Source organism: Meles meles, chromosome 19 (genome assembly GCF_922984935.1).
Source record: "Meles meles chromosome 19, mMelMel3.1 paternal haplotype, whole genome shotgun sequence".
Taxonomy (NCBI): Eukaryota; Metazoa; Chordata; class Mammalia; order Carnivora; family Mustelidae; genus Meles; species Meles meles.
In genome coordinates, this window is record NC_060084.1 from 32,634,923 (window position 1) to 32,659,799 (window position 24,877).

Sequence of the window (24,877 nt, forward strand, 5' to 3'; positions counted from 1 at the left end):
AGGGAAGAGGGAAGGATGATAGAAAAAGAAGAGTGGTAGGAAGAGAGAGGGAAGGGAGAAAGAGAGGAAAGGAAGAGAGGGAAAGAGAGGAGGGAGGAAAGCGGGAGGGAGGAAAGAGAAAGGAACAGAGAGGACAGGAGGGAGAGATGGAAAGACTGGCGGACAGACAGACAGAGTTAGAGAGAGGATGGGAGAGACAGAGAGACAGAAACAGAGACAGAGACAATGAGACAGAAACAGAGAGAGGAAGGGAAGGAGAGACAGAGGGAAACGGACAATCAGATCGACAGAGACAGAAAAAAGGAGAGAAGGACGGAGGGAGGGAGGAAGAGACGGTAGAAGAGGGAAAGAGAAAGGTGAGGAAGAGAGGGAAGAGAGGAGAGAGCAAGAAATTCTGATCAGTGAACCCCGCCCCCGGCCCGGTCTCCGCCCCCCGACTCGGACTCCGCCTCTAGCCCGCGGGTTGCAGAGCCACCTCCAGCCGCCAGGGGCCGCCACGGGCAGCCGGACGCACCCAGCTCGCGCCGCGGACCCTCTCTCCCGCCTCCGCGCCGGCCGCTCGCAGCCCCGCCGCCGCTCTCGGGCTACGGCCGGTTCTCGTGCGCAGTCTTCTCGTGAGGGGCCTTGCGCCGCCCGGCGCACGCCGTCCCCCTGCCTCGCGGCGCGGGGTCTCGCGGGCCCCGCTCCCGCCCTCCGCTTGCCTGGCCCGGACCGGAAGCGGCGCCGCACGGCCTGGGCCTGGCGCGGGGGGCGGGCACCGGGGCCCGGTCGGAAATGGGCAAGAAGCACAAGAAGCACAAGTCGGACAAACACCTCTATGAGGGTGAGGAGTGGGCCGCGGTGCTGGGGCGGAGGACCCGCGGCGGCTCCGGCTTGGGGTGGGGGGAGGGATGAGGGTCCTCGCTCCTTTGAGACCACTCTCGAGCAAGGGAGGCGGGCCGGGGACCGCACCTCCCGCGGGCAGGCCGGGACCCGCGAAGGGGGCGCGGCCCGCCGGAGGCCACGCAGACCCCAGGCGGGGGGCCGCATTCGAAACCCAGACCCCTGGTCCCCGGCGGGGCTCTTGCTGGGAGGTGTGACACGGCCCCCAGAGGCCCGCAGCGTTCGGGACACCCTCGGGGTAAGTGTCCGTCAGTCAACAGGTGCTTCGCGGGGCGCCCAGTGCGTGCCCAAAGCCGCCGCGGCCGTGGCGCCCCTTCTCCCTCTGCCCATGCTGCCTCTGCATTATGGACGCTGCCCCGCGCGTCCGCCAGTAATCCAGGCTCTCTCCTTTTGTTTAAGAGTATGTAGAGAAGCCCTTGAAGCTGGTCCTCAAAGTGGGAGGGAACGAGGTCACCGAGCTCTCCACGGGCAGCTCGGGGCACGACTCGAGCCTCTTCGAAGACAAAAACGATCATGACAAACACAAGGACAGAAAGCGAAAAAAGCGAAAGAAAGGAGAGAAGCAGCTTCCAGGGGAAGAAAAGGGGAGAAAACGGAGACGAGTAAAGGTAAATGTCGTTGCGTGGCTTCCGTGTTGCTGGGGGTGCCCCTTTTCAAGAGTTCCCGCCGCCCGCTGGCAGCCTCACTTTATTCTCTTTGTGTCTAGCGAGACGCTAAAACGCCTGTAAAATCAGCCTTGTTTGGAGGCGGAGCAGGGCAGCACAGAAACACAGTCACCTGTGAGTTTCAGCAATTCTCGATTTAATTATACTCGTAGTTACTGTCACAGCAGGTGAGCGAGCGGCTAAGTCCTGAACTTCAGGAACAGTGTCAGAGTATTTTCTCCACCCAGGAAAGGTAAAAGTCATGCTCAGAAAAGCCTCAGTTTTGGAGCTTTGTCAAAAATCATCAGGTCAGGGGCCCCTGGGTGGCTCAGTGGGTTAAAGCCTCAGCCTTATGCTCAGGTCATGTTCCCAGAGTCCTGGGATCCAGCCCCGCATCTCTGCTCAGCAGGGAGCCTGCTTCCCTTCCTCTCTGCCTGCCTCTCTGCCTACTTGTGATCTGTCTGTCAAATAAATAAAACCTTTAAAAAAAAAAAATCGTCAGTTCAGAAGTGAACGGGATCTGTTGGGTTTAGATTTTGTTCTGAAGTAAATACTATAATGCCAGATATATAATGAGCAGCTTTGATCTTAAAGCTTGAGTCTGTTGAAGAGAAAATTAGATCAGAGAGCTTTAAGGGATATGACACACCCGTGATAAAAATAAGCATTTTCTTAACCATTTGCAGTTAATAGGAAAAAGGAGGGGGAAGTAGGTGCTGTTGGTTCACAAGCGGGGCAAAATAATAATAATTAACTTTCATGGATGATCATACACATATCTGGAATTGTCCTAGACTTCTACACTTCCCAGATTTAACCTGTCCCTGAGTGACTTACTAAATCCGTTACCAGGTCTTGAGAATAGATTTCCATAAGTTAGCTTTGTAATTTTTCTTGTTTGTATGTACCAGCAATGTTCTATTCCATGTGATTAAACACATGGTAAGTCACTAAATCTTAGAGACTCTTTAGAATTTCTTAAATCTGTTATTTTTTGCCTCAATTTTTAGTTGCCTTTGGCTAGGCTGTGGCAGTGTATAGAACTATCTAATGTTTTCTTCCATATGCTATATGCATATGATTTAAGAAATTCAAGCAATACAGAAGTGAATAAAAGGAGGGCAATAAGTTTTCCTCATGTTCGTCCCTCACATAGTCTTTTTTTAAAAATTTTTTGTTATTTGTAAAATAGTTCATGAACATATTTTTAAAAAATTAAGAGTAGTTCAAGGCTTTTAACACAAAAGCAGTCTCCTACCCCAGCCTAAGAGTTTTACTTCCCAAACTTTTCGGGGTTTTTTGGGATATCTGTCTTCTTTTTTAAATGTAAGTTTATGGTGGTATTTCCTGATTTATCAGTTTATATCTTTTACAGATCTGTGAGAGAAAATGAGAATTTAAATTAGCGTTCTAATACTGCTTCCTGTCCCCAGTTTCTCTTCCTCTGTTCTCCCAGTATAGGTATACCACAGTTGTTGGTTAAATCAGTATTCACTGTTTAATTATTGTTCACTGATGGCAAGTAAAATAAATACAGATCTGGTCTTGGTCCCTCATTAATTACTTCATTGGTTTGGTTATCATGTACCAATTCTTCCCAGACTTTTTTTTTTTAAGATTTTATTTATTTATTTGACAGAGAGAGAGGGATCACAAGTAGGCAGAGAGGCAGGCGGTGGGGGTGGGTGGGAAGCAGGCTCCCCGCTGAGCAGAGAGCCCGATGCGACTGGATCCCAGGACCCTGAGATCATGACCTGAGCCGAAGGCAGAGACTTAACCCACTGAGCCACATAGGCACCCCTCTTCCCAAACTCTTGACAGATTTATAAAACCCATCTGATTTCTGTTTTTCACATGGCCAAACAGTTGCCCTCTTCTTGAGACATCCATCTTGTAGCCCTCTGTGACCTCCTGCTCTACTCTGGATTATTTGTTCTCTAGGCCTTCTGGGACCCTCCTTTGCCTCTTTCCTGGATCCCTGTTATATTTACTCCCTTTTTCTGGTGGAATCTTAATTCTAGGAACTTCCTAAGAAAGCATTCATAGGAGGTAGTTTTTCCTAAGTCCTTATGTGATTGAACATCTTTAGTCTACCCTAATATAGTCTGCTCCTATAGCTTGATAGTTCCACTCAGCATGGAATTCCAGAGTAAAAATTCTGTCTCCTAGAATTTTGAAAGCATCTTCTCCTCTCATTGTCCTTGTTTTGTTTTGTTTTGTTTTTTAAGACTTTATTTATTTATTTGACAGAGATCACAAGTAGGCAGAGAGAGGGGGGAAGCAGGCTCGATCCCAGGACCCTGGGATCATGACCTGAGACGGAAGGAGAGGCTATAACCCACTGAGCTACGCAGGTGCCCCTCATTATCCTTGTTTTTAATAGCACCCTGTTCTTGTTTTTCCCTGAGGATACTAATTGATGGGTTTGTTGCCTTTTTTTTTTCCTGTTTTCTTTTGCTCCCTGCTTTGTCTCTTATTTCCCCTCAAGTTCTTCAGTTTATTTTCTTGGTCTCCTCTTTTTACGTTAACCACATCCCTTATCTGTTCTCTGTTGAGCCTTCCTAGTCTGTCTCTATTTCCATGTGCCGCACAACAGCCTGATGAAATACTCTGTGTCTAGACAGTTTGTCAGCTGGAGAGTCACTAAACAGAGACCCTGTCATTTTGGTGGATCCCCCAGGTGTCTGTTCTCCAGAGAAAAATCCCTCCTGAAACAAGGTTATTACCTGACTGCTGGTATTTCGGAGGCCAGCCAGGGAAGGAGATTGAAGGTCCTCCCAGCCGCTGCTCGTTTTCAGTCTAGCATCTCTCCCCACTCCTGATTGGCATCCAGTCTGGAGACTTTCTGGTTCCTGGTGGCTCCAGGTTTGAACTTTTCCAGGTTGCTGGGATTTGAACTCTTCTCCTAGGTGGCCACTTCTGCACGGAGGAGGTAGCTTGTTGTCTGTGATCTGCACACTCCTCCACTTGCCTCTCATCTCCCAGGTGTGTGGGCGGCTTTCATCCCCTATAGTCTCTTCTCTCCTTTGTTCATCTCATTTAACTGGGAGGTGAGGTCATCCCTTTTAACCACGTCCAATTTTAGTCCTGGCACCATAACACCAGCTCATACGCTTGTGTTCTTCATTTCTTTTATCACTTACCTCATTCTTTTTATTAACTACATCATATTTGGTTATATTGATGTACCTTATTTTATATTATGTCTAAATGCTATAAATAAAGCTGCAGTGAGTCTCATGGACACAGATCTCTGTATAATTTTATAAGGATATCTTCAGGATAAGTTCCTGGAATTCTCTCCGTAGCTCTAATGTAGCTCTAAATGTCATTAACCTTCATTATATTTTGATTCCATTGTAAATTAAAATGCTTTTGCATCCATAGTCTTACTTGGACAGAACACCCTGCAGAATAAGATAAGTAGGTTAGTTTCCATTTTACCTTTTATAAAATGGAAACTCAGAGAAGTGAAGTGAATTTGTGCTAGGTCCCATTTCCCCAGGATTCAGGACCAGGGACCAGGGGACATTCTCTGAGATGTCATTGTTTCTATAGAGGCTATTTGGGTCATCTTTTTTTTTTCAGGCCAGACTGGCGATGGGGAGAGGTGTTCTTTTGATAGTGCTGTCTAGGTAGGGAGGCTTCAGAAGGACACTCCTCTCTGAGCTATGTTCTGGATTTCCAGGGAATTCTAGAAACAGCAGTCATCTCCAGTCTCTTCTTGAGGAGAATCAGCTGTATGACACCCATGGGCCTCGAAGTGGCTGGGGGATGTTTGGTTCTGAGGGAGGAGTGATGCTTCTGTCAGTTCCACGCAGCAGGAGGAAGAATGCAGGGAAAAGATAAAGCATGCCCTTTCCCTTTTAAAGCATTTTTCTGAAAGGCATATGTAACTTCTGCTTATATTTCATCACACAGAACTTACTTAACCACATGGCCACCCTAGCTGCTAGGGAGGCTGGGAGGTGTCTTTTAGTTGGGGAAGGGAATGGAGGATCTGTTACTTGTGGAAGATAAAGTTTTGGGGAAGCACACACACATAAAACATAAAACGCTATAATTTTTCAGAAGTGTTTGAGTTAAGCGATGCTCTTCTCGAGTATGGAAGGCCCTGGTTATATTAGTTTAAAATGCCCAAACAGATATATTAGTATCTATATTTCTCTGTGTAGAGTGGTGACATTTAATACCAACCAGAGCATTACGAGTACTATATGTGTGTGGGTGTGTACACTTTTGTTTTAATCAGGCCAGCATTTAGACACCACCCCATGAAAGTGTGTTGTGTTTTGTTTTGTTTTGTTTTTTCCCCTGAGCATTTGAATGCTGAGTGATTGGCAAGGAATTTGTGTGCTGGCATAATTCTTACTATGTATAACATCACCCTTTCCTAAAGGTCCAGCTTTACATTTTCAAGTTACTTATTTCCATATCATATAACAAAATAACAGCTGATGAAAAATGCTCACATCATTTGGCTTAGTAATATAGGCACAAGAAGGCAGTGAAGTAAAACTGAGGGGCAGTAAGTAAAATTCTGTGTTGGCCATTACACTGATAGTGTCATGATTTATAAAAACTATAGAAGTGTTTACAAAATCATTTTAAGTGAAATAACAACCTTTCGCACATAACCTGATTACTGAAAACACTGCATGAATACTATACACAGAATGCGTACATATTACGGGCTGGGTACTGCATTTACTGTGTAATAAATGTTATCTCCCCTTACTCTTGACCATAATCTATGAAGCTGGCATTACCATCTCTTCTTTTAAAATGGTGGTAAAATACATTTAGCATAAACTTTACCACCTTAACTATCTTTAAGCATCCTGTTCAGTACTGTTGAGTATACTTACATTGTTATACATCCAATTTCCAGAACGTTTTTATACCTATTCAACAACTCTCCATATCCCCCACCCTCCACCATTCTGCTTTCTCTCTCTATGAGTGTGACTACTCTAGGTGTCTCATAGAAGTGGAATCACGCAGTATTTGTCTTTTTGTGACTGGCTCGTTTCACTTCGTATACTCTCCTGGAGGTTCATGCATGTTGTGGCAGGTGTTAGAATTTCCCTCCTTTTTAAGGCTGAATAATACTGGGTTGTATGAATATACCATGTTTTGTTTATTCATTCATCATCAGTAGACACCTGGTTTGCTTCTACATCTTGGCTATGGTAAATATTGCTTCTGTTAACATGGTCATATAAGTATCTCTCCAGGAATCTGTTCTTTCAGATACATATCCAGAAGTAGAAATGCCAGATCCATCTGCTCTTTTACAGATGAGAAGACTAAGGCTCAGAGAGCTTAGTATGTTGCTCATAGTCACACAGTGCCAGAACAAGAACTCAAATCCTGTATCAGGAGGTCATTAACATAAAAAGAGTTGTTAGAGTGGACAACGCCCTCCACTCCCTTTGTAGGAGTGGGACGTTAAAATCTGTGTCCTAATAGAGGCAGAGAGTTCTAGCTCCAAGAGGCTCTGGAGAGGCGCTGTGGCTGTTTGGGGGGAATCACAGAAGACTTTGCTCAGGAGGCCGCATTTGAGCTGGTCTTTAGAAGTTAGAACATCGTGATGTTACACTGCATGGTTCAGGCAACATGGGATCAACTATACTCTGAGCTATATTTGTAACATAGGTTCTTTTCATCTTGTACAATTAAATGTGAAGGATCCTGTGTGTACAGCCCTGAGTATGGCCCTTTATTGGCTACTGCAGAGATTTTCAAAGGTAATCTGGCGACCCAGTTTTCACCTGCGCACTGATTTAGAAGCGATGCCTGAAGAGAACGCCACCGTGCTGCAGAGAGAAGCGGAGGTTAGGACGCTGCATACCAGCGAGGGCTGGTAGCAGAGAGCTGGGCCAGTGTGAGGGTATATATAAGGGACAGAAAGGAGTTTTCTTTTTAAGCACAGAATAAAGGAATGGGGGTAAGGGATGAAACCTGAACCGCAGGTGAGGTGTCAGAGGAAGAAGTTTGAACTTGAATATGTTGACCCTAAGCAGTCAGAGACTTTCTGAGTGGAAGAATGATAAAAGTTGAGTGCCTTAGTAATGTTAATCTGTTAGCAGCATCTAGCAGCTATTGAAGAGCAGAGGCTGGGTGTAAGAACTACCTAGAAGGTTTTCTAATGAAAGAGCTCAGATGAGAGCTCTGAATTCCTTTATTGAAACTCAGACCCGTGCTCCTGAAAAACATAATCGTAACCCAAATTCTGTCTTAACAGCTTTGCAAGTCAGCTTCAGGTTTAGATGCCAAAGATGTTAGACTAGTCCCTTTGCTAGAGATCTTAGCAGGATAAAATGAGAGATCTTTTAAAAATTTTAAATCATAAACATTAACGTATAAAGTATTTATAAAGCTGAGGTTAAAACTTTTAGTGAGAATTTTAAGCCATCATATAATAAATTCCAATAAGCACCTATTTTATTAAAGCACTAAACTAGATCCCAAGGGGGATACATACCCAAAACCAACATTTGAGTGTTTATTGTATGCCATCATGTTTACTGTCTTCTTACAAATAACAGATGTGGGATAGGTCCTGTTAGTATCTCATTGTTTTGCTGAGCTGGGGCATAGAGGATGAGATAGCTCCTAACCAGAGAGAAGAAATGAATGACTATAATTAAACAGAATGAAAACTCGGTCAAAACAACTCATTGATTTGTTTGGTATGACATCTGCCACACCCAGGATCTCATGGCAGAAAATCCTCCCACTCTGGATTCCTCCTGAGGCGTGTGTGTGTGTGTGTGTGTGTGTGTTTAACCTTTTTTCTTTTTTTTTTTATTTTTGTAATCTCTGTACCCAGCATGGGGCTTGAACTCACAACCCTGAGGTCAAGAATCACATGTTCTACCAAATGAGCCAGCTGGGTGCCCCTAAAGTTTATTTATGTATTTTTTTTGTGGTAATCTCTTTACCAATGTGGGGCTTGAAGCCATGATCCTGAGATCAAGAGTCACACTTCCAAATGAGCTAACTGTGCCACTACAGAAGGAAGGACTCTAAAAGCATAAGAGGAATGTTGCTTCTCTGATGGAAAGGTTATTTATTCATTTATTTATTCAGCAGACATTTACCAGACACATCTTGTGTGCCAGACTTTGTACTAGATTCAAATGAGGAAAATTAATAAAATACAGTTCCTGCCATATAGGAGGAGCTCAGAGTTGGGCTGGGAAAGCAGATGTAAAAGGATAGATAAATTTCATGGCCTGGTAAATTCTAGCAGAGGTATAAATAAAGTGTTCTGGGAGTCCCGAGGAAAGTGTTTCTCATTTTGTCTTGGGAAACTGGGGGAAGACAAAGGAGACCTAATGACTAAATTGTGCAGCAGATGCTGTTTTCAATCTGTTGATGCTCTTTTGCCGGAATGAGGCATCACTGCAAAGTAGTAAGACTGATTTTTCAATTACATTCTAAAATCACCTGTTACAGGGAAGTTCTGGAATTATTTTGCACATTGGAAGCATTATTTGAATATAGTTAGAGATCTTTGTATCTAGATCTAGATCTCCAAAAGTAGTCAACCTGGAGGACAGGCCTTAAAACTAAGGACTTCAGCTGTTAATTTGCATATTTCACTTTCCCGTTTCATGCTGTTCCCTGTAATTCTGCAAGTATTATATGTTAGGCATTGTTGAGCTTGGGGGTACAAGAGCTGAAAATGACAGGGGACCCTACTGACGAGGAACTCCAGGGACAGAGGCAGATGTGTTTGTAACATAGTACAGTGAGTGTTGGAATCATAATATGAACAGAGATTTGCTTCAAAAGTGTCATTCACAAAGGAATAACTTGCCATTGAGTTGCGAATAAATTAGAGTCTGAAATTAAGTCCAGTGTGTTTGTAGTTAACAGAAAGCCATGGTTCCTCTGTTGCCTGGACCTGCTTGCACAGAGGATACTTCCTCTGTCTGGAATGCTCTTTCCACCACCCCACCCCCAACCCCCCTCCCACTGCCTGGCTAAATTCTGTCCTTCAGATCTCAGCTCAGATGTTACTTCCTTATAGAAGCCTTCCCACACTTGTCCAGTCTAAATTAGATTCACCCGACAGTTACTCTCCCCATGAAATCTGTTTGGGTTTTTTTAATGAGTTGTTCAATGTGTGTCTCTTGTTAACATTCTTGGCTGCCTAAGGGCAGGGCTGTGTGTGTTTTATCCACCAGTGTGTATCCACACAGTAGAACCTCATTTATTTGCTGAATACATGAATGAATGAGTGAACACTGTGAGTAAGTACTTCACTGGAATTTCACATACACTATCTTATTTCATCCTCAAAACAATCTTCTGAGGTACTATTGTGTGTTTTTTTGTTTTTTTTTTTAACGATTTTATTTATTTGAGAGAAAGAGGGAGCACAAGCCAGGGGAGGGGCAGAGGGAGAAGCAGACTTTGCACAGTGCAGGGAGCCAGAAGCAAGGCTGGGCTCAATCCTAGGACCCTGAGATTATAACCTGAGCCAAAGGCAGACCACTTAAGTAATGGAGCCACTCAGGTGCCCCTTTTGTGTATGTTAGAGATAAGAAAATTCGTCCCCCAAAATTACATAGTTCATCTACAATCTGATAGCTAGTAAGTGGCAAACCCATTTGTAAACTGAGCCCATTTATAAACTGTAACTAAACCCTCTTCTTTGGCTACCTGAAGTTAAATGGCTGTAGTATTTTTGTTTCATTCTCTATATGTAACTGGCAGAATGCACAAACTATTGAGCATAACTGTGTTAACTTTTGGTTTTACATCTCTGTAACCTTTAGTAAGGGGCATTCGCAGGAAGATTCTATACTGTATTCTGAATCATGAAGAAAATAAGGTTGAAATCAGAATTTTAAGTGGAGAGGGAACTGTAGAGCTCAAAGCGTCTTGATTTGTAAATGAAACAGAGTGAGTGAGTGGGGTAACCTGTTCAAGATCACATTCTGGTAAACTAGATGCCAGGTCTCCTAATTCCTAATCTTCCAGTAACACATTATAGTATCTCCATTCAGTTTAGGGTAGTTTCTAAGTGTAGGTTTTTATATTCCCTTTTGGACCCTAGCCCAGAAGGCTTTATTCTCTTGTCATTGAAAATAAGGTGGTTACTGTAGACCAGGCTGACAAGATCAAGTTATCAGGTAGTACCTTCCTTTGGTACTTTTTCAATTTTTCTATTACTTGACCTCATTTCACCATCTCATTGACATTCTACGATAAATAAAATCAGCAGTTAAATATCTTGTGGATGATGAAGAGGCCTTGTGATAAAGGAGTTGCCTAAGAAGGTCACAGAGTGTGTAAAGGGTGAAGCTGGGGCAAGAACTTGAGCCCATAGACCATCAGCAACCATGGCCAGTGCCACCTGGTTTTATAAATAAAGTTTTATTGGAACACAGCCACACTCATTCATTATGTATTGTCTGTGGCTGCTTTCATGCCAGTGGCAAAGATTAGTAGTTGTGACAGACCTTATGGACCACAAAACTAAATTATATACTATCTGACCATTTACCAGAAAAGTTTGCCAACCCCTGCTCTAGATTCCTGGCACTATGGCCCTAGTTCTTTCCACCTAGGAGAGTGCTTTGCCTTCCAAGCTGTCCTCACTCCCTAATATAGGTTTACTAGGAAGGAATCTGGGTCTCTAGGGGGTCTTTTTCCATTGAACAGGTGGAAACCTGCCAGCCTACAAAAGATTCATGCCAGGTTTTCTGGGCAAAAGGTACAAACTTTCCAAAGTCAAGATTTGCTGCTCCAGAGTCTGTCACGAAGCCATAAAAAACAGACACCAGTCAGCTCAATAGTAACTGAGATCAAGGGCATGATGAGTGCAGTTTATAGCATAACTTTAAGTAATGGAGCCACTCAGGTGCCCTTTTTGTGTATGTTAGAGATAAGAAAATTAGTCCTCCAAAATTATAGTTTATCTACAGTCTGATAGCTAGTAAGTGGCAAACCCATTTATAAACTGAGCCCATTTATAAACTGTAACTAAACCCTCTTCCTTGGCTACCTGAAGTTAAATGGCTCTAGTATTTTTGTTTCATTCTCTATATGTAACTGGCAGAATGCACAAACTATTGAGCATAACTGTGTTAACTTTTGGTTTTACATCTCTGTAACCTTTAGTAAGCGACATTCGCAGGAGAAGAAAATAAGGTTGAAATCAGAATTTTAAGTGGAGAGGGAACGGTAGAGCTCAAAGCTGGAGCTTTTAAGCCAGTCATATATTCTGTATTAGATGCTTTGGACCCTTAGAAGGGAAGCCCTGTATCAGTGAAATTCAGTGTGATTCCTATAGCAGCAACACCCTAATGGCCTGGAAATGTGTTGGTAATACTCAGGCTCTACCTTAGACTTACCTGATGGATAATTCTGGAGAGAGGGCCAAGATAATAAGGTTTCAGCAAACTCTTTAGGTGATTCTGATGTGCACTGAAGCTTGAAAACCTAATTGGAACTCAGAATTACACATCTAGCAATTTCCTAGCTGATGGTGCTGATCAAGCAGCACACTTTGAGAACCACTGCCCTAGATACTAGGACAATAAATGAGGACATAAGCCAAGAAAATAGTTTTGGAGTTGATAAGATCCTGTGGAAAATCTTGATTCTCAGAGGCATAAAACAGACATTTTTGGACAATTTTATTAGAAATTTAATTTTAAAAAAAAAAAAAAACTACCTGGATACCAACCACCCAGCGTTAGCAGATTTCAGCATTGTACCTTTTGCTTGATGTTTTTTGGTTTTGGGGTTTTTGTTTTTGTTTTTAAGAAATTAGAGTATAGATCCAGTTGAAGCCTTTTGCGTATTCTTCCAGAATCTCATTCCTCTCTTCCTTGCGCTAGAGTGAACCATTTTCATGAGTTTCATGTGCATCGCTTGCATACTTGTTTTTGTAATTTTACTACTTCTACATAGATCTGTGAATAATATACGCATTTTCAAACTATAAAACTAGTAACACTTATTTTCAGCTTTTGTCTCTAGAAACTATATTTCTTAACATACATTTTGATACAGTGTAACTTTAGGCTATTAATTTTGCCTGCTGTCTAAATATTCATAATTTATTAATCCATTTTCCTTTTGGTAGATACTGGATTGTTCATAATTTTTTACTATTTCAGAGTGTGGCAGTAAGTATTCTTATACCTATCCTTCATGTATACTGTGTGAAAGGAAGTTTCTTTAGGGTGTATACCCAAGAATAGAATAGCTGAGTAGTACGGTAAAGGCATCATCAGCCTTACTAGATATTGTTAATTGTTCTAGTGATTATACCTATTTACTCACCCATCTATAAGGTATGAGAGCCTGGTTTCTCTACTTTTCATCAAGATTTGACATTTTCAGGCATTTTAATTTTTGTCAATCAGAGATATGAAATGCATTCTAGTTTTTAAATTTATAATTCCCAGAGTTCTAGAGAGCTTGAACTTGTTTTCATATTTTTTGATTTCAGGTTTCTTGTAGGAATTACCTGTGATATCCTTTACCCATTTTCTACCCATTTTCCTTTTTACCTAAATTTTACCTGAGTAAATGCTCTTTGTGATTTTTGCTAATACTTTATATGAGATTTTTGTGTTAGAAGTACTTTATCTCAATTGATAGCTAGTGTTTTGGCTTTGCTTCTGGGTAAGAAAATCTTTCCCTACTCTTGGGTCATGAAGATTCCTTATATTTATCTGAAGTTTTAAAGCTTTGCGTTGTACATTTAAGTCTTTAATCTACCTGAAATTTCCTTTTGTGTATGATACGAAGGAGAGATCTAATTTTATTTTCTTTTTCGTGTAGATATCCAGTTATCCCAGCATTACCCTTTTTTCATTGATTTATGATGCCACCCCTGATATAACAAGACTTTTCTATGTGCACAAGTCTATTTCTGGACTCTGTATGTTGGTCTGTTTGTCAGGTCACATTGTCTTAATTATTATCACTTTATACAAATACTATCTGATATGACACATCTTATTGTGATTTTTTTTTCAAAATTGTGTAGATTATTCTTGATGACTCACTTTTCAAGATAAATTCTATGATTGGCTTGTCAAATTTCATGAAAACTTCTGTCTTAAATTTTCACTGACATTACATTTTACTTATAGATTACTTGGGAGAGAATTGATTATCTTTCAGTTCATGAACATGGTATATCTCCTTTATTCTGGTCTTCCACAATGAACTTTTAATAATGTTTCATAATTTTTCCCAAAGGGTATTGGGCATCTTTTATTAGATTTATTCCTTATTCCACTATCTTTTGTGAGTAGTAATTATTTTTCTAATTGGTTATTTCTGGGATATAGAAGCACTACCTCCCACCCCCGCCCTTGCCCTTGAACTGTGATTCTCTCCTTTTCCAGTAGATGGCAGTAAAATACATTAAGATTTCATTATTAAGACTATCTTTTCTGAGTGATCTTTTTGTTTTTTGTTTTTCAATGAAATGAGTATTATTTGTTTTTATGGTATTAATTCTGAAGTATTTCTAAATTATTTCCCTTTGTTCCATTTAGGAGGATAAAAAGAAGCGAGATCGGGACCGCGTGGAGAATGAGGCAGAAAAAGACCTCCAGTGCCAGGCCCCTGTAAGATTAGACTTGCCTCCTGAGAAGCCTCTTGCAAGCTCTTTAGCCAAACAAGAAGGTTGGAATAACTCTGAATTAACTTCGGTGAAAGAGGAGGCTGAAATTATTTTTTAAGGGTTGTAGCCAGGGAAAGTGGGTTTTTAGTTTTTAAGTTTAAAAGCTGTTTAATTGAATTAAAAGCTGTTTTAATTGAATTAATTGAATTAAGTTTAAAAGCTGTTTAATTGAATTTTTTGAAGTGTTCTTTTTTCTGTCACTGCACAAGAGCTTTTAATTAGCTTCAATTTGAGTTGAAATTTTCATAGTTCAGTATATTTGTAAGAGAAATAGAATTGCTGTGTGAGATAGTTAATGATGGATATGAGATAACTCATAGAAAATAAGCTAAACAATACTCTATAGAATCTTCCTTTTGAAAATACTCTTTCCCTTTCTTTGCTTTAGAAGTAGAACAGACGCCCCTTCAAGAAGCTTTGAATCAACTGATGCGACAATTACAGAGGTAAATGTTTTTTTCAACATTTTTATAACTTGGAAATTAAAATGGGAAATATAGGATCCAAACCACCTCCATTTTTGATTATTTAAAGCCACATTTTGTGGCCTAAATCCAGATGTACTTGATTTTAAAGTGGATGATAAATATTTTGCCTGGCAGTAGAAAGTACTTTAAGAAGCTGACTTTAAAATGTTCTCCTTTGGTTTGTTTTAACTGGCAACTTGAAGAGTGTTACATAATACTCTTAATGGCAAATTTCTCTTTAAAGTAACTTCTGATGTTGAAACTTTAAACCAGGAATAAATAATACAGATATTTTCACTTCACTAATAGATGAAAATACCTTCTATATATTTGTTCAGTGCTTATCGTGCTGTGAATACTCAGTAATTATTAAGTCTGGAAGAAGAAACAAACTAAAGAGAATTTGTGACCCTTTCTTACATGCAAAATTTTGTTCTAAAAATTACAGTATCTAGATTAAACCAATGTTAAGTTCATAAAAGGGGGAAAAATAACTCCATCTTTATTAAAATACATATTTTTGATACCTGTCTCTACTCGGAATTTGAATTTTAAGTTCAAAGACCTATTATTTGCAGAGGATTCATGGGTGGAGGGTATGCATTCTCTTAGTGAACTTTCTTCTCACTGGGTTGTCCTGTGTCAACCTCAGAACACATTACAAATCATTTTGTAAGTTAAAGCCTCTTCACCACCTCTCCAGCTTTGAAATTAAGATGAGAAGTTAGTGGCCTCTGTCCCTTTTTGGTATTACAGGATAAATGAGAAAATTACATCTCAAGTGTTTGCACTTAAAGTCAGTCATTTATTACTTGTCCCCAAATTTGAACAGGTAAGCAGTAGGTGTTCTGACTCTATTAGACTGTATGATTTCGAAGTGTTTTGGCTCCTTTGAAGTTTTATTTTTTGTAACATAAGACTAGGATGTAGCTTAATGATGTCAATTTAAAAGAAATCCACTTAACAAGGTCTCTCTTAGGGGTGCCTGGGTGGCTCAGTTGGTTGAGTGTCTGCCTTCACCTCAGGTCATGATAATCAGGTCTTGGGGTTGAGTCCCACATTGGGCTCCCTGCTTAGTGGGAGCCTGCTTCCCCCTCTGCCTCTCCCCATTTGTGACATCTCTCTCTCGCTCTCAAATAAATAAATAAAATCTTTAAAGAAAAGGTCTCTCTTAGTCCAAGGATATTGACGTTTCTCCAAACATTTTGGGAATTAGAACTCAGAGCCACATTTTTTGAATGCTCATTAGTGTTTCCTCCTCCTTCGCCTCAGCCCAAATGCTGGTAAATGGTGTAGTTGTTAGGGTTCTGTTAAAATGTCTGATTCAAGGGTGGGTATAGATAATTTGCTCTGAAGAAGTCCACCAGAGATGATCAGTGTGGTTACGCATAGTAACTACTGTAGACAGACTGGGTATTTTGCTTATTCTTTATTTTCTAGTCTCACTGCCTAGGCATCCTGTTAAGGAAAAACAAACAGCTGAGTTTAGATTCCAGCTCTATCTTCTATCAGATTTATGACCTAGAACAAAAAAATTCACCTCTGAGACCCAGTTTCCTCATCTCTAAGTGAGGCTGCCACCACCTTGATGGTTTTTGTAAGGATTTGATAAAAAAAAATATATCAGGCACCTTCTATTGGGCCTGCATATGGTAAATACATTCTGAAAGTTGCTCTTATTACTACTTTTTTTTTTTTTAAAGATTTATTTATTTGACAGATAGAGATTACATGTAGGCAGAGAGAGAGGAGGAAGCAGGCTCCCCGCTAAGCAGAGAGCCCGATGCGGGGCTCGATCCCAGGACCCTGGGATCATGACCTGAGCTGAAGGCAGAGGCTTTAACCCGCTGAGCCACCCAGGTGCCCCTTATTACTACTTTTTAAACCATTTTTATTGTTATGATTATTTGGAGTAAGAAAACTTTGCTTTGCCAAATTTCCAGAGGAGAAAATCAATCTAATGACCTAATCATAAACAGTGGTCTTCAGCCCTGTCAGTACTAGGATTACCAAGCCCAAATACTACAATATCAGTACTCAGTACCAGTGCCTGGACAGACCCTCCTTCCCAGGAGATTCTGATGTAGTGGGTCTAAGGTGAGCCGCGTTCTCCCTACGCCACAAACCTGGAATTTTTTTTTAAAGCTCCTCTCTTGATTCTCATGCACAGCCAGAATTGAGAGCCTACAATAGAAAGCACTGTTTCTTAAGTTTGGGAGTCATATGAGGACCTTTTTAATGGCATTTTTTTGAGTACTCCCCTACACACACTAAAGTCAGAGCCACTGATTAAGAAAATACAGATACTCATGTGAATTGTGTAGCCCACCAGGAGTCCACAGCTTACAGTTATAAATCAGTATGGAAGATTGTAGGTGTGCATTTATAGCCATTCTTTCCATCTTTTCCCCTATGGTTGAAAAAAATATATAGTGCTTATCTTCCAAAAGTCATGACATTGGTCAGTTAGTCTTAGGTCTTTTGTTTCATTTTTCCCTGTATAGGAGGTGCTACAGATTTATTAGCCTGCATTTTTAAAAGATTCTCTGTCTTAAGGGTACAGCTAGTATGTTAAACATCTTAACCTTGTTATTATGAGTCTTTAAAATCCTTCCTTCAGGGGCACCTGGTGGCTCAGTTAGGCATCTGCCTTAGGCTCAGGTGATCATCTCAGGGTCCTGGGATTAAGCCCCCATGTAGGGTTCCCTACTCAGTGGGGAGCCTGCTTCTCCCTCTCCCACTCTCCCTGCTATGCTCACTCTCCCTCTCTCTCTGTCAAATAAATTTTTAAAAAGTCTTAAAAAATAAAACCATTCCTTCAATTTGCAGTGAAGAGCATATTAGCATACTACAGATTGTTTCTGCACTGAAATGTTTCCTCTCACTTTCGCACCCAGACCAGTAGGTTTGTTTGCAGTAGAAATAAAACTGCCTTTTTCATATCTTCACAGAAAAGACCCAAGTGCTTTCTTTTCATTTCCTGTGACTGATTTTATTGCTCCCGGCTACTCCATGATCATTAAGCACCCAATGGATTTTAGTACCATGAAAGAAAAGATTAAGAACAATGATTACCAGTCCATAGAAGAACTAAAGGTAACCATAGTTACTTATGTTGTGATTAGAAAACTAACCAAAGTAACGTAACTATTCAGTTGAGAGTCGAACTCTTGGATACTGTATATATACAGTCTTGGTAGAAGTCTGTATATATGGTAATAGGAGGCTTTCTCATTGACTTCTTATTTTGCAGAGAATTAAGTTTAATATCCAAAATGTTTGTATTTTTCTGTCTCAGAAAGCATTTTTGAGCTTGGTGATAGTAAACCAGAAGAACTAAGCCATCTGCTGTCTTTTTTATTATTTGGGGGCATTTTAGAAAAATTTCGAATTTCGTATGTTCTACAATATATATTCTCAAACTTTAAAATGAAAAAATGTCAAATTTTTCCTTTCAGACCAATACAGGTAAAATTGATATTTAAATGAAAGTTGTGACAAAGTAGTTTCCTTTTCTGTTTCTAGACAGCTAAAGTGTAGCATGTCTCTCAAATAGAGGAGAAGTTGGCTTGTCCAGAAATAGTATTAATTACACTTCTCTTTGATGAAAGTCAGTTGCTTCCCAAACTCAATTTGGCTATATTTGTTGAGCATATTTTCTTCAAAAGAGAGGAAGGGAATTTTTTAAAAAGTGAAGAACACGTAAGGGACGAGAGGATGATGTGTGCCTGATGTTACAGTGGAAGTTTTTCCATCTTTAAGTAGTTGTGGTGTATGTTGATTTCGGCAGCATACTTTTCATTTTGACCTTCAAAGAAAGGAACCATGTGTTTTCAAAAATTTTCTCTGTATCAAACCATCCAAACTTAACTGGTTTAGATAATACCTATTTTACCTTTATTTTTTGTACATGAACTTTGTAGTATTCATCTGACCTAAGTAGTAGACCCTAATTGGTTAGATTATCTTTTTACCTTTTTTTAATCCACATATCAATCGGTTGAGATTTATGAATAAAACTAGTATTTAATTCTATCTTTCCTATCCATTTGAATGCATAGATAACATTCCACTTACTCTGGAAACCTGGATTACATTCTGTTATATTCACAGAAAAGGAAGCTTTCCAAACTTCTCATCTGGTGAAAGTTAGGCTAGAAAGGTTTATTTCAGCATATTTCTGACCTTCTTACTGCTTAGTGGAAAAAAAATTTCACAGGGTTGGGTTTTTTTTCTTTTAGTGAATAGTTTTCCTCTAATCTTTCTCTTATGATGACAGGAGAGCAGAGAAATGTGCGCCCTACGTGTTTTTGCACAAATGATTATTAAGATTTGTTTTAACCGAAATACACTAATACTTTCACTTTTCGGAGTTTTCTACATTACTTCATTTTCCTTTGGGGAAAAAATCAATAGCCTGATGTAATATTAATTAGTCAATTCAGCTCATTAAGGTGTTCAGTTTTTTTTTAATTACCTGAAAAGTATGCAGAAAGGTTATTTAACTTTTTGAATGACCAAGTGCCATTACCCCAGAGCCCAGTAAAGCCTAGCACGTAACAGTTAGGATTCATGGAATCTACACATTTCCTTAATAGATGAGATCAGTGTAATAATCCAGTCTTCTCTTGCCGGTTAGAGGCCCAGTGGTCTCTTGGTATAAGTAATAATTATCTGATGTCCTTCCTCAATTGCCTCCCATTTCCCAAAATATATATTTAGTAATTCTGAATGGAATGGAAGCTTTTCAGAAAACCAATAGCCGGGGTCCTTAACCTGGGGTCCTCTGGATGGAAGCTACAGATGGGCCTTTAAGGGGGAACCTGCTAAAATTACATGGGAAATTTTGTGTTCGATTTGGTGTGTATATATATGCTTGAGGAGTGGATGAATGGCTTTCATCACATTCTGGAAGATGCAGGACCTAGCAAATTCTTATTGACTACAGATTTGGCCAGGGACAAGGATCCACAGGTACTTCCATCTACTTTAATACCAGACTTCTTGTGATCCTTGAGTCTGTCTTCTCATATGCTTTCAGATAATACTAAGTCTACCTATTTTGTTCTATTTAAGTGTCCTAAGCTATCATCACTAGTTATTAAATAGTGTGGTTTGAATATTTATTTTGGATATGGAGGAAGACTTCGTTTAGGGAATTTTTTGTTGTTGGGTTTTTACCCAACTCTGACCTTGGCATAATCACTGCCACATTTATACAGTGTAAAAAATTACTTAACCATGAAACTATGCAGTGGCATTGAGCTCTCCAGCACATGTAGGTAGTTTGAAATTTAACCCAAAAGTACAGTCTTGATAATTTGGCTACTCCGATTACATGTTTCAACTCTGAAGTTGTATTGTTTATTTCACATTGGCATGATTTTGCAGCATTCAGTAAATTATGTTTAGCTTATGATAGCTAACACTTAAAATTAGTGTAAATATTTTAACATTTTTGCTCAGTTAATTTGAATTTCCTAAAAAATATTGTGATAATTTAGCCCTGTCACAGTTTTCATCAAAATTTGAAATCATTTAATTCATAAATGGAAGTTTAAGATGTTTGTTTTAAAACCAGGAGTAATATTTTTTAATTACATGAACTCAGTTAAGATTATTCTAGGAGCGGGTGGGTGGCTCATTCTGTTACCGGTCCAACTCTTGATTTGGGCTCAGGTCATGGTCTCAGGGTCATGAGATCAAGCCCCACGTCAGACCCTGTGATGGGTAAGGAGCCTGCTTAGGATTCTCTCTCCCTCTCCCTTTGTACATTCCCCTAGTCCCCCTCCCCGACCACCCACTCTGGATCGCGTTTTCTCTCTCTCAAAAAAAACAATTTTTTTTTAATTATTCTACTAAATAGAAGTATTCTCTTCCAATTCTTTTTGTGTGTGTTAAGGTTATAGTGAAGAAATCCATTAAATTTCATCTTAGGATCTAAACATTTATGTAGTTCATTAAAAAAGTCTTAAGAATTTGGAAACGAATGTAGTGCAGTATTTTAAAGATTTTTTTTATTTTTTTATTTTTATTTATTTATTTGACAGTGAGAGACAGGAGATCACAAGTAGGCAGAGAGGCAGGCAGAGAGAGAGAGAGGGAAGCAGGCTCCCCGCCGAGCAGAGAGCCCGACGTGGGACTCGATCCCAGGACCCTGAGATCATGACCTGAGCCGAAGGCAGCGGCCCAACCCACTGAGCCACCCAGGCGCCCTGTAGTGCAGTATTTAAATTAACTTAATATTTGTTTTGTTAGTTTTAAAACTTACTAAATTGCTTTAATGTTGTTTAATAAACAGTGAAAGGAAAGGACACGGTTTTTTGTTGGTTTTACGTGCTTTAATTTTTCAAGGACCTGTATGATTTCAAACAGGGACAAGAAGGTGCTTTGTTTTGTTTTAAAAGCATTTTTCTCCTTAATATTCTCTCTGCAGGATAACTTCAAACTAATGTGTACTAATGCTATGATTTACAACAAACCTGAGACCATTTATTATAAAGCTGCAAAGAAACTGTTGCACTCAGGGATGAAAATTCTTAGCCAGGTAAAGGAAATTCTTTGTCATAAATAGTAACTGTTATAAAATCTGTATGCCTTTGTTTTTTGGTTAGAGCGATAAAGATCCAGTACAATATTAGTTTTATAGGCAGATTATATTAAAGTAGGAAATATTTAATGAAGAAAGTTTTCATACAAAGAAAATTGAAGCAGGAAATTCTCATTTGGAATTGATACAAATAAATATTGGCATTCACTACTAATATTTATTGAGAGGCTGTTGAATAGGTTAGTATTCTTATATTTGCTGTGAAAGAAACATCACCTGGAATTCCAGGATAAGATTGATTGATGAATTATGAGGACTTTTAGAGGGGAAAGCTCTCTACTTCCCTTTAAAGGATGGAATTTGATGTTGAAGTGTAGGAACTCCCCCCACTACAAAGAGAATTCCAGTGAGCAGTAACCTGCTCGTTGCCACCTCCCCACAGGAGCACTCTCCCTGGAAGGACCAGAACTGGTACCATAGCAAGGCAGCAGAGGTGGGAGGGACACTTCATCATCAAACTTCATGAGACAGCATAAGCATGGTAGTTTATTCAAAAGAGAGGTTAGTGGCAGAAAAGAATTAAGTGCCATCTCAGAACAACCACTGATGAAAGGCATGGTTGGGAGGGGGATGGAGAGCATCGCTGTGCACCTGCTGGGAGAAAAGGAGAGCTCACAAAATAAGTCGTGTCTTTTGAGGTTTTACTCATGGCTCTGAGTAGGATGGGAAATGAACTGAGATGACCCTGGAGCCTTACCACGGCAGGAAGTTGGAGTTCTGGTTTTAGCTCTTGCTCTTAGTTGTGGACCTCGGGCAAGACATGAACCACACTGGGCCTCAGTGTTCCCACGTGTGTAGAAGAAGGTTTAAAGTGCAGTCTCCCAAGATAATTGCAAGCATTAGGGTGCCAGCTCTCAGAGCTAGGGTAGGCAGGAGACTACGAGAAAGGAGAGCAAGACCGGAGAGGGATTTTGCGAAGAAGAGACGAGTGGGGGTATAAGTCAGGAAGCATGAGGAAGAAACCAGAATGAAGAGCTTGGGCCCAGACTCAGAGGAGTTAAAGGAGAGTAGGAATGAGTCATGTGTAGATGCACACAGTTTCCCACTTGTTACAGTGACCATCTGTATCACAGTTTTATATTTGAAGAATTGTCTTGGTGTGCGGATGTCTGAATATGGACTTGGCTCTCAATGATTCTCAGATCCATTTAACTGGGAAGTAAAAACATTTGCATTGGTGATGATTCTTGTACTCCTAATGTTCAGGCGGCATCAGGTCCTGCCCTTAAGTCCTACAGACTTAAGAAACTGTAATGTAAACCAGTTACCCATCTTTGGCAAAATCTACAAAGGAAAGGGGACTATAAAATGTTTATCCCACTCCTTGCAGGAAGACTCAATCCAGCCCCAAGCCATATTCCAGGTTTAAAAATCTGCAAATGCTTGTTACTACATTTGAAATGAAAGTGCATCCTGCAGATGTAGTCTTTAGTCACTCCAAAATATGCACATTAAATTTTGGGGAGCAGTTGAATTTGCAGTATCCCAAGTAAATTTATCAACTTTGATTTACCATTATTTTCTTTTCTTCACATAATATAGTTAATATAACATGCAAAAGATTCCGGTATCTCTTGAATTTTATTGGGGGTGGGATGGCTGGAAGCACAGAAAATAAACTTTCTTCTCCACTTTCCCTTTTCTCTCTCTGTTGTCTTCCTTTTTTTCAGATCTCTTCCTGTTGAGGAGCCCTACCCATCCTGTGTTATAGCTTCCTGTTGACTGTTCTCTCCACCCTAAATGGGAGGGATCCTTACAACAGTGATTTTTAAATGTTTAAATTTAGATCTTCTGAGTTAACTCTTCTAATAGCGGTACTCCCAAGGGAGGCCAGCACACCCTTCCCATGAATGGTGTCTTTTTAAAAGATCGCTGGTTTTGAATGCTCAGTGTAAAGATTATAGAGCAGTCATTTATCATTTTTTTCATTTACACACAAGTAGCGACTATTAGTAGACATTTTTATGAAGAGTGGACATAGTCAAATTACTTTTTTGCTCGCCTAGATAAATACTAGAATGCTGCATTATACTACAAAGAATAATGCAGACTACTCTTTGTAGCACAGTGGCTTTAGAATCAAAGTTCAAGTCCTGACTGTGCACTCGAGATGCTGAGTGACGTTGCTCGGCCTCGGTAGTCCTTACCTCGTGGAGCCAGGCAGCCGTGCAGGATGCATGTATAAGCACGCGAGTGTTAGCTGTGGCAAAGAGTCAAGCCCTTTCAGTCATTTGATGTTGTAAAATTGAGGAAAATAAATAGTATGCTGATTCAGAGACAATCTTAATTATTTTAAAAAAAAGACTTTCAAAGTAAAATCAAACTCAGCTTTTTCCAATGATTTATGTTGAAATTAGAAGATTTCTCTAATTCTCTTAATTTTGTGTGTGTTATATTTTTTATAAAATTCCAAAATGTTCTTAATGTAGGTTCTGCTTTATAAAATTCTAAAGTGGAAATAAAAAGATAACTGAGAATTTCGTGACATAAGCTCATTCATTTAACACCATTTGTTGGGTACTAGCAGTGTACCAGTCTCTGATTTAGGTCCTCGAGATAGAGCTGGGCGAGGAATTACCTAAGTGACGTTAACAAGGAAAAACACAAAAAGTTCCAGAGATAATCATACTCACTAATATTTTTTAGGTGTATATTAAAATAAGACATGTTTTTAAAAATCAAATTGGCACATTCTTTTAAATACTATTCAGTTTGATAAGGATTCAGAGAAACTTTAAAACATTGATAGATGCATTGATAAAACTTCTCTGGAGAGTAGTTTGGCAGTAAATATCAAAACCTGATGAAAACTAGTGTTTTCACTTCTAGGATTTTTTTTTAATATAGTTAGCATCCAGTATCACTTTTGGGAATTCATCCTAAAGAGATCCTAAAGAGATATTCTTGGAGAGATTTATTTACAGTGATGTTCATGAGAACTATTTGTAATATTTGTAATAGCGGGAACTTGGAAATAATTTAAATGTCCAATAGTGGAATGTTAATTAGACCGTGGTACACGGGATAAAATATGATACACTTGTTAAAAAGTCTTTAAAGAGTATTTAATGACGTGGAGGGAAAATGATTATAATTCATTAATGAAAAAAATGCATGTTTCCAAATATACAGTATAATTCTAATTTGCTACTATGTGTAATGCTTAGAGAAATAGTGGCTTAATGATAAATTAACAAGGTTTATATTTTCTCCTCTACCCAAATCTTTGTCTACAATGAAATATATTACTTGGATAGTTTTAAGATTACCTTAAAATAAAAGATTAGTAAAAACAGCAGGTCCTCATTCTGGAAGCTCTCACAGTCTGCACTGCTAATTCAGCAGTGTGATGAGACAGGGCCCCTCATGAGACCCCAGAGGCCTTGCCTTCATTACTGGATCTGTGAACCTAGGTGAGCTGTTTAGCATTTCTGGGCTATGTTCTTATTTGAATGACCTCTGGTCCTTTCCAGTTCTCGGTTTCTGTTATTCTGCAAAAGTCTTCCCTGGCGTTGCCATGCAGCCCTAAGGAGACTGCACTCCATATTTTATCCAGGGACAGTGCTCAGAGTTAAAAGGCAAAATAGTTGCTAGAAACAAATGTGCC

General features: G+C 39.8%; 1 protein-coding gene across 2 annotated transcripts in view; it reads left to right on the forward strand.

Moving 5' to 3' along the window:
• Nucleotides 1–516: 516 nt before the first annotated feature.
• BRD7 (bromodomain containing 7) overlaps nucleotides 517–24,877 on the forward strand; it is a 34,768-nt gene continuing 10,407 nt past the window's right edge. The window contains exons 1-6 of one of the 2 annotated variants that reach the window (XM_045989080.1): nucleotides 517–823; nucleotides 1,282–1,490; nucleotides 14,066–14,195; nucleotides 14,582–14,639; nucleotides 17,612–17,756; nucleotides 21,097–21,207. In XM_045989080.1, the coding sequence (XP_045845036.1) occupies nucleotides 775–823; nucleotides 1,282–1,490; nucleotides 14,066–14,195; nucleotides 14,582–14,639; nucleotides 17,612–17,756; nucleotides 21,097–21,207 (702 nt within the window). In that variant the 5' untranslated portion in view covers nucleotides 517–774. The remainder of the gene's footprint in view (nucleotides 824–1,281; nucleotides 1,491–14,065; nucleotides 14,196–14,581; nucleotides 14,640–17,611; nucleotides 17,757–21,096; nucleotides 21,208–24,877) is intronic. The other variant, XM_045989081.1, reaches the window with a different exon arrangement.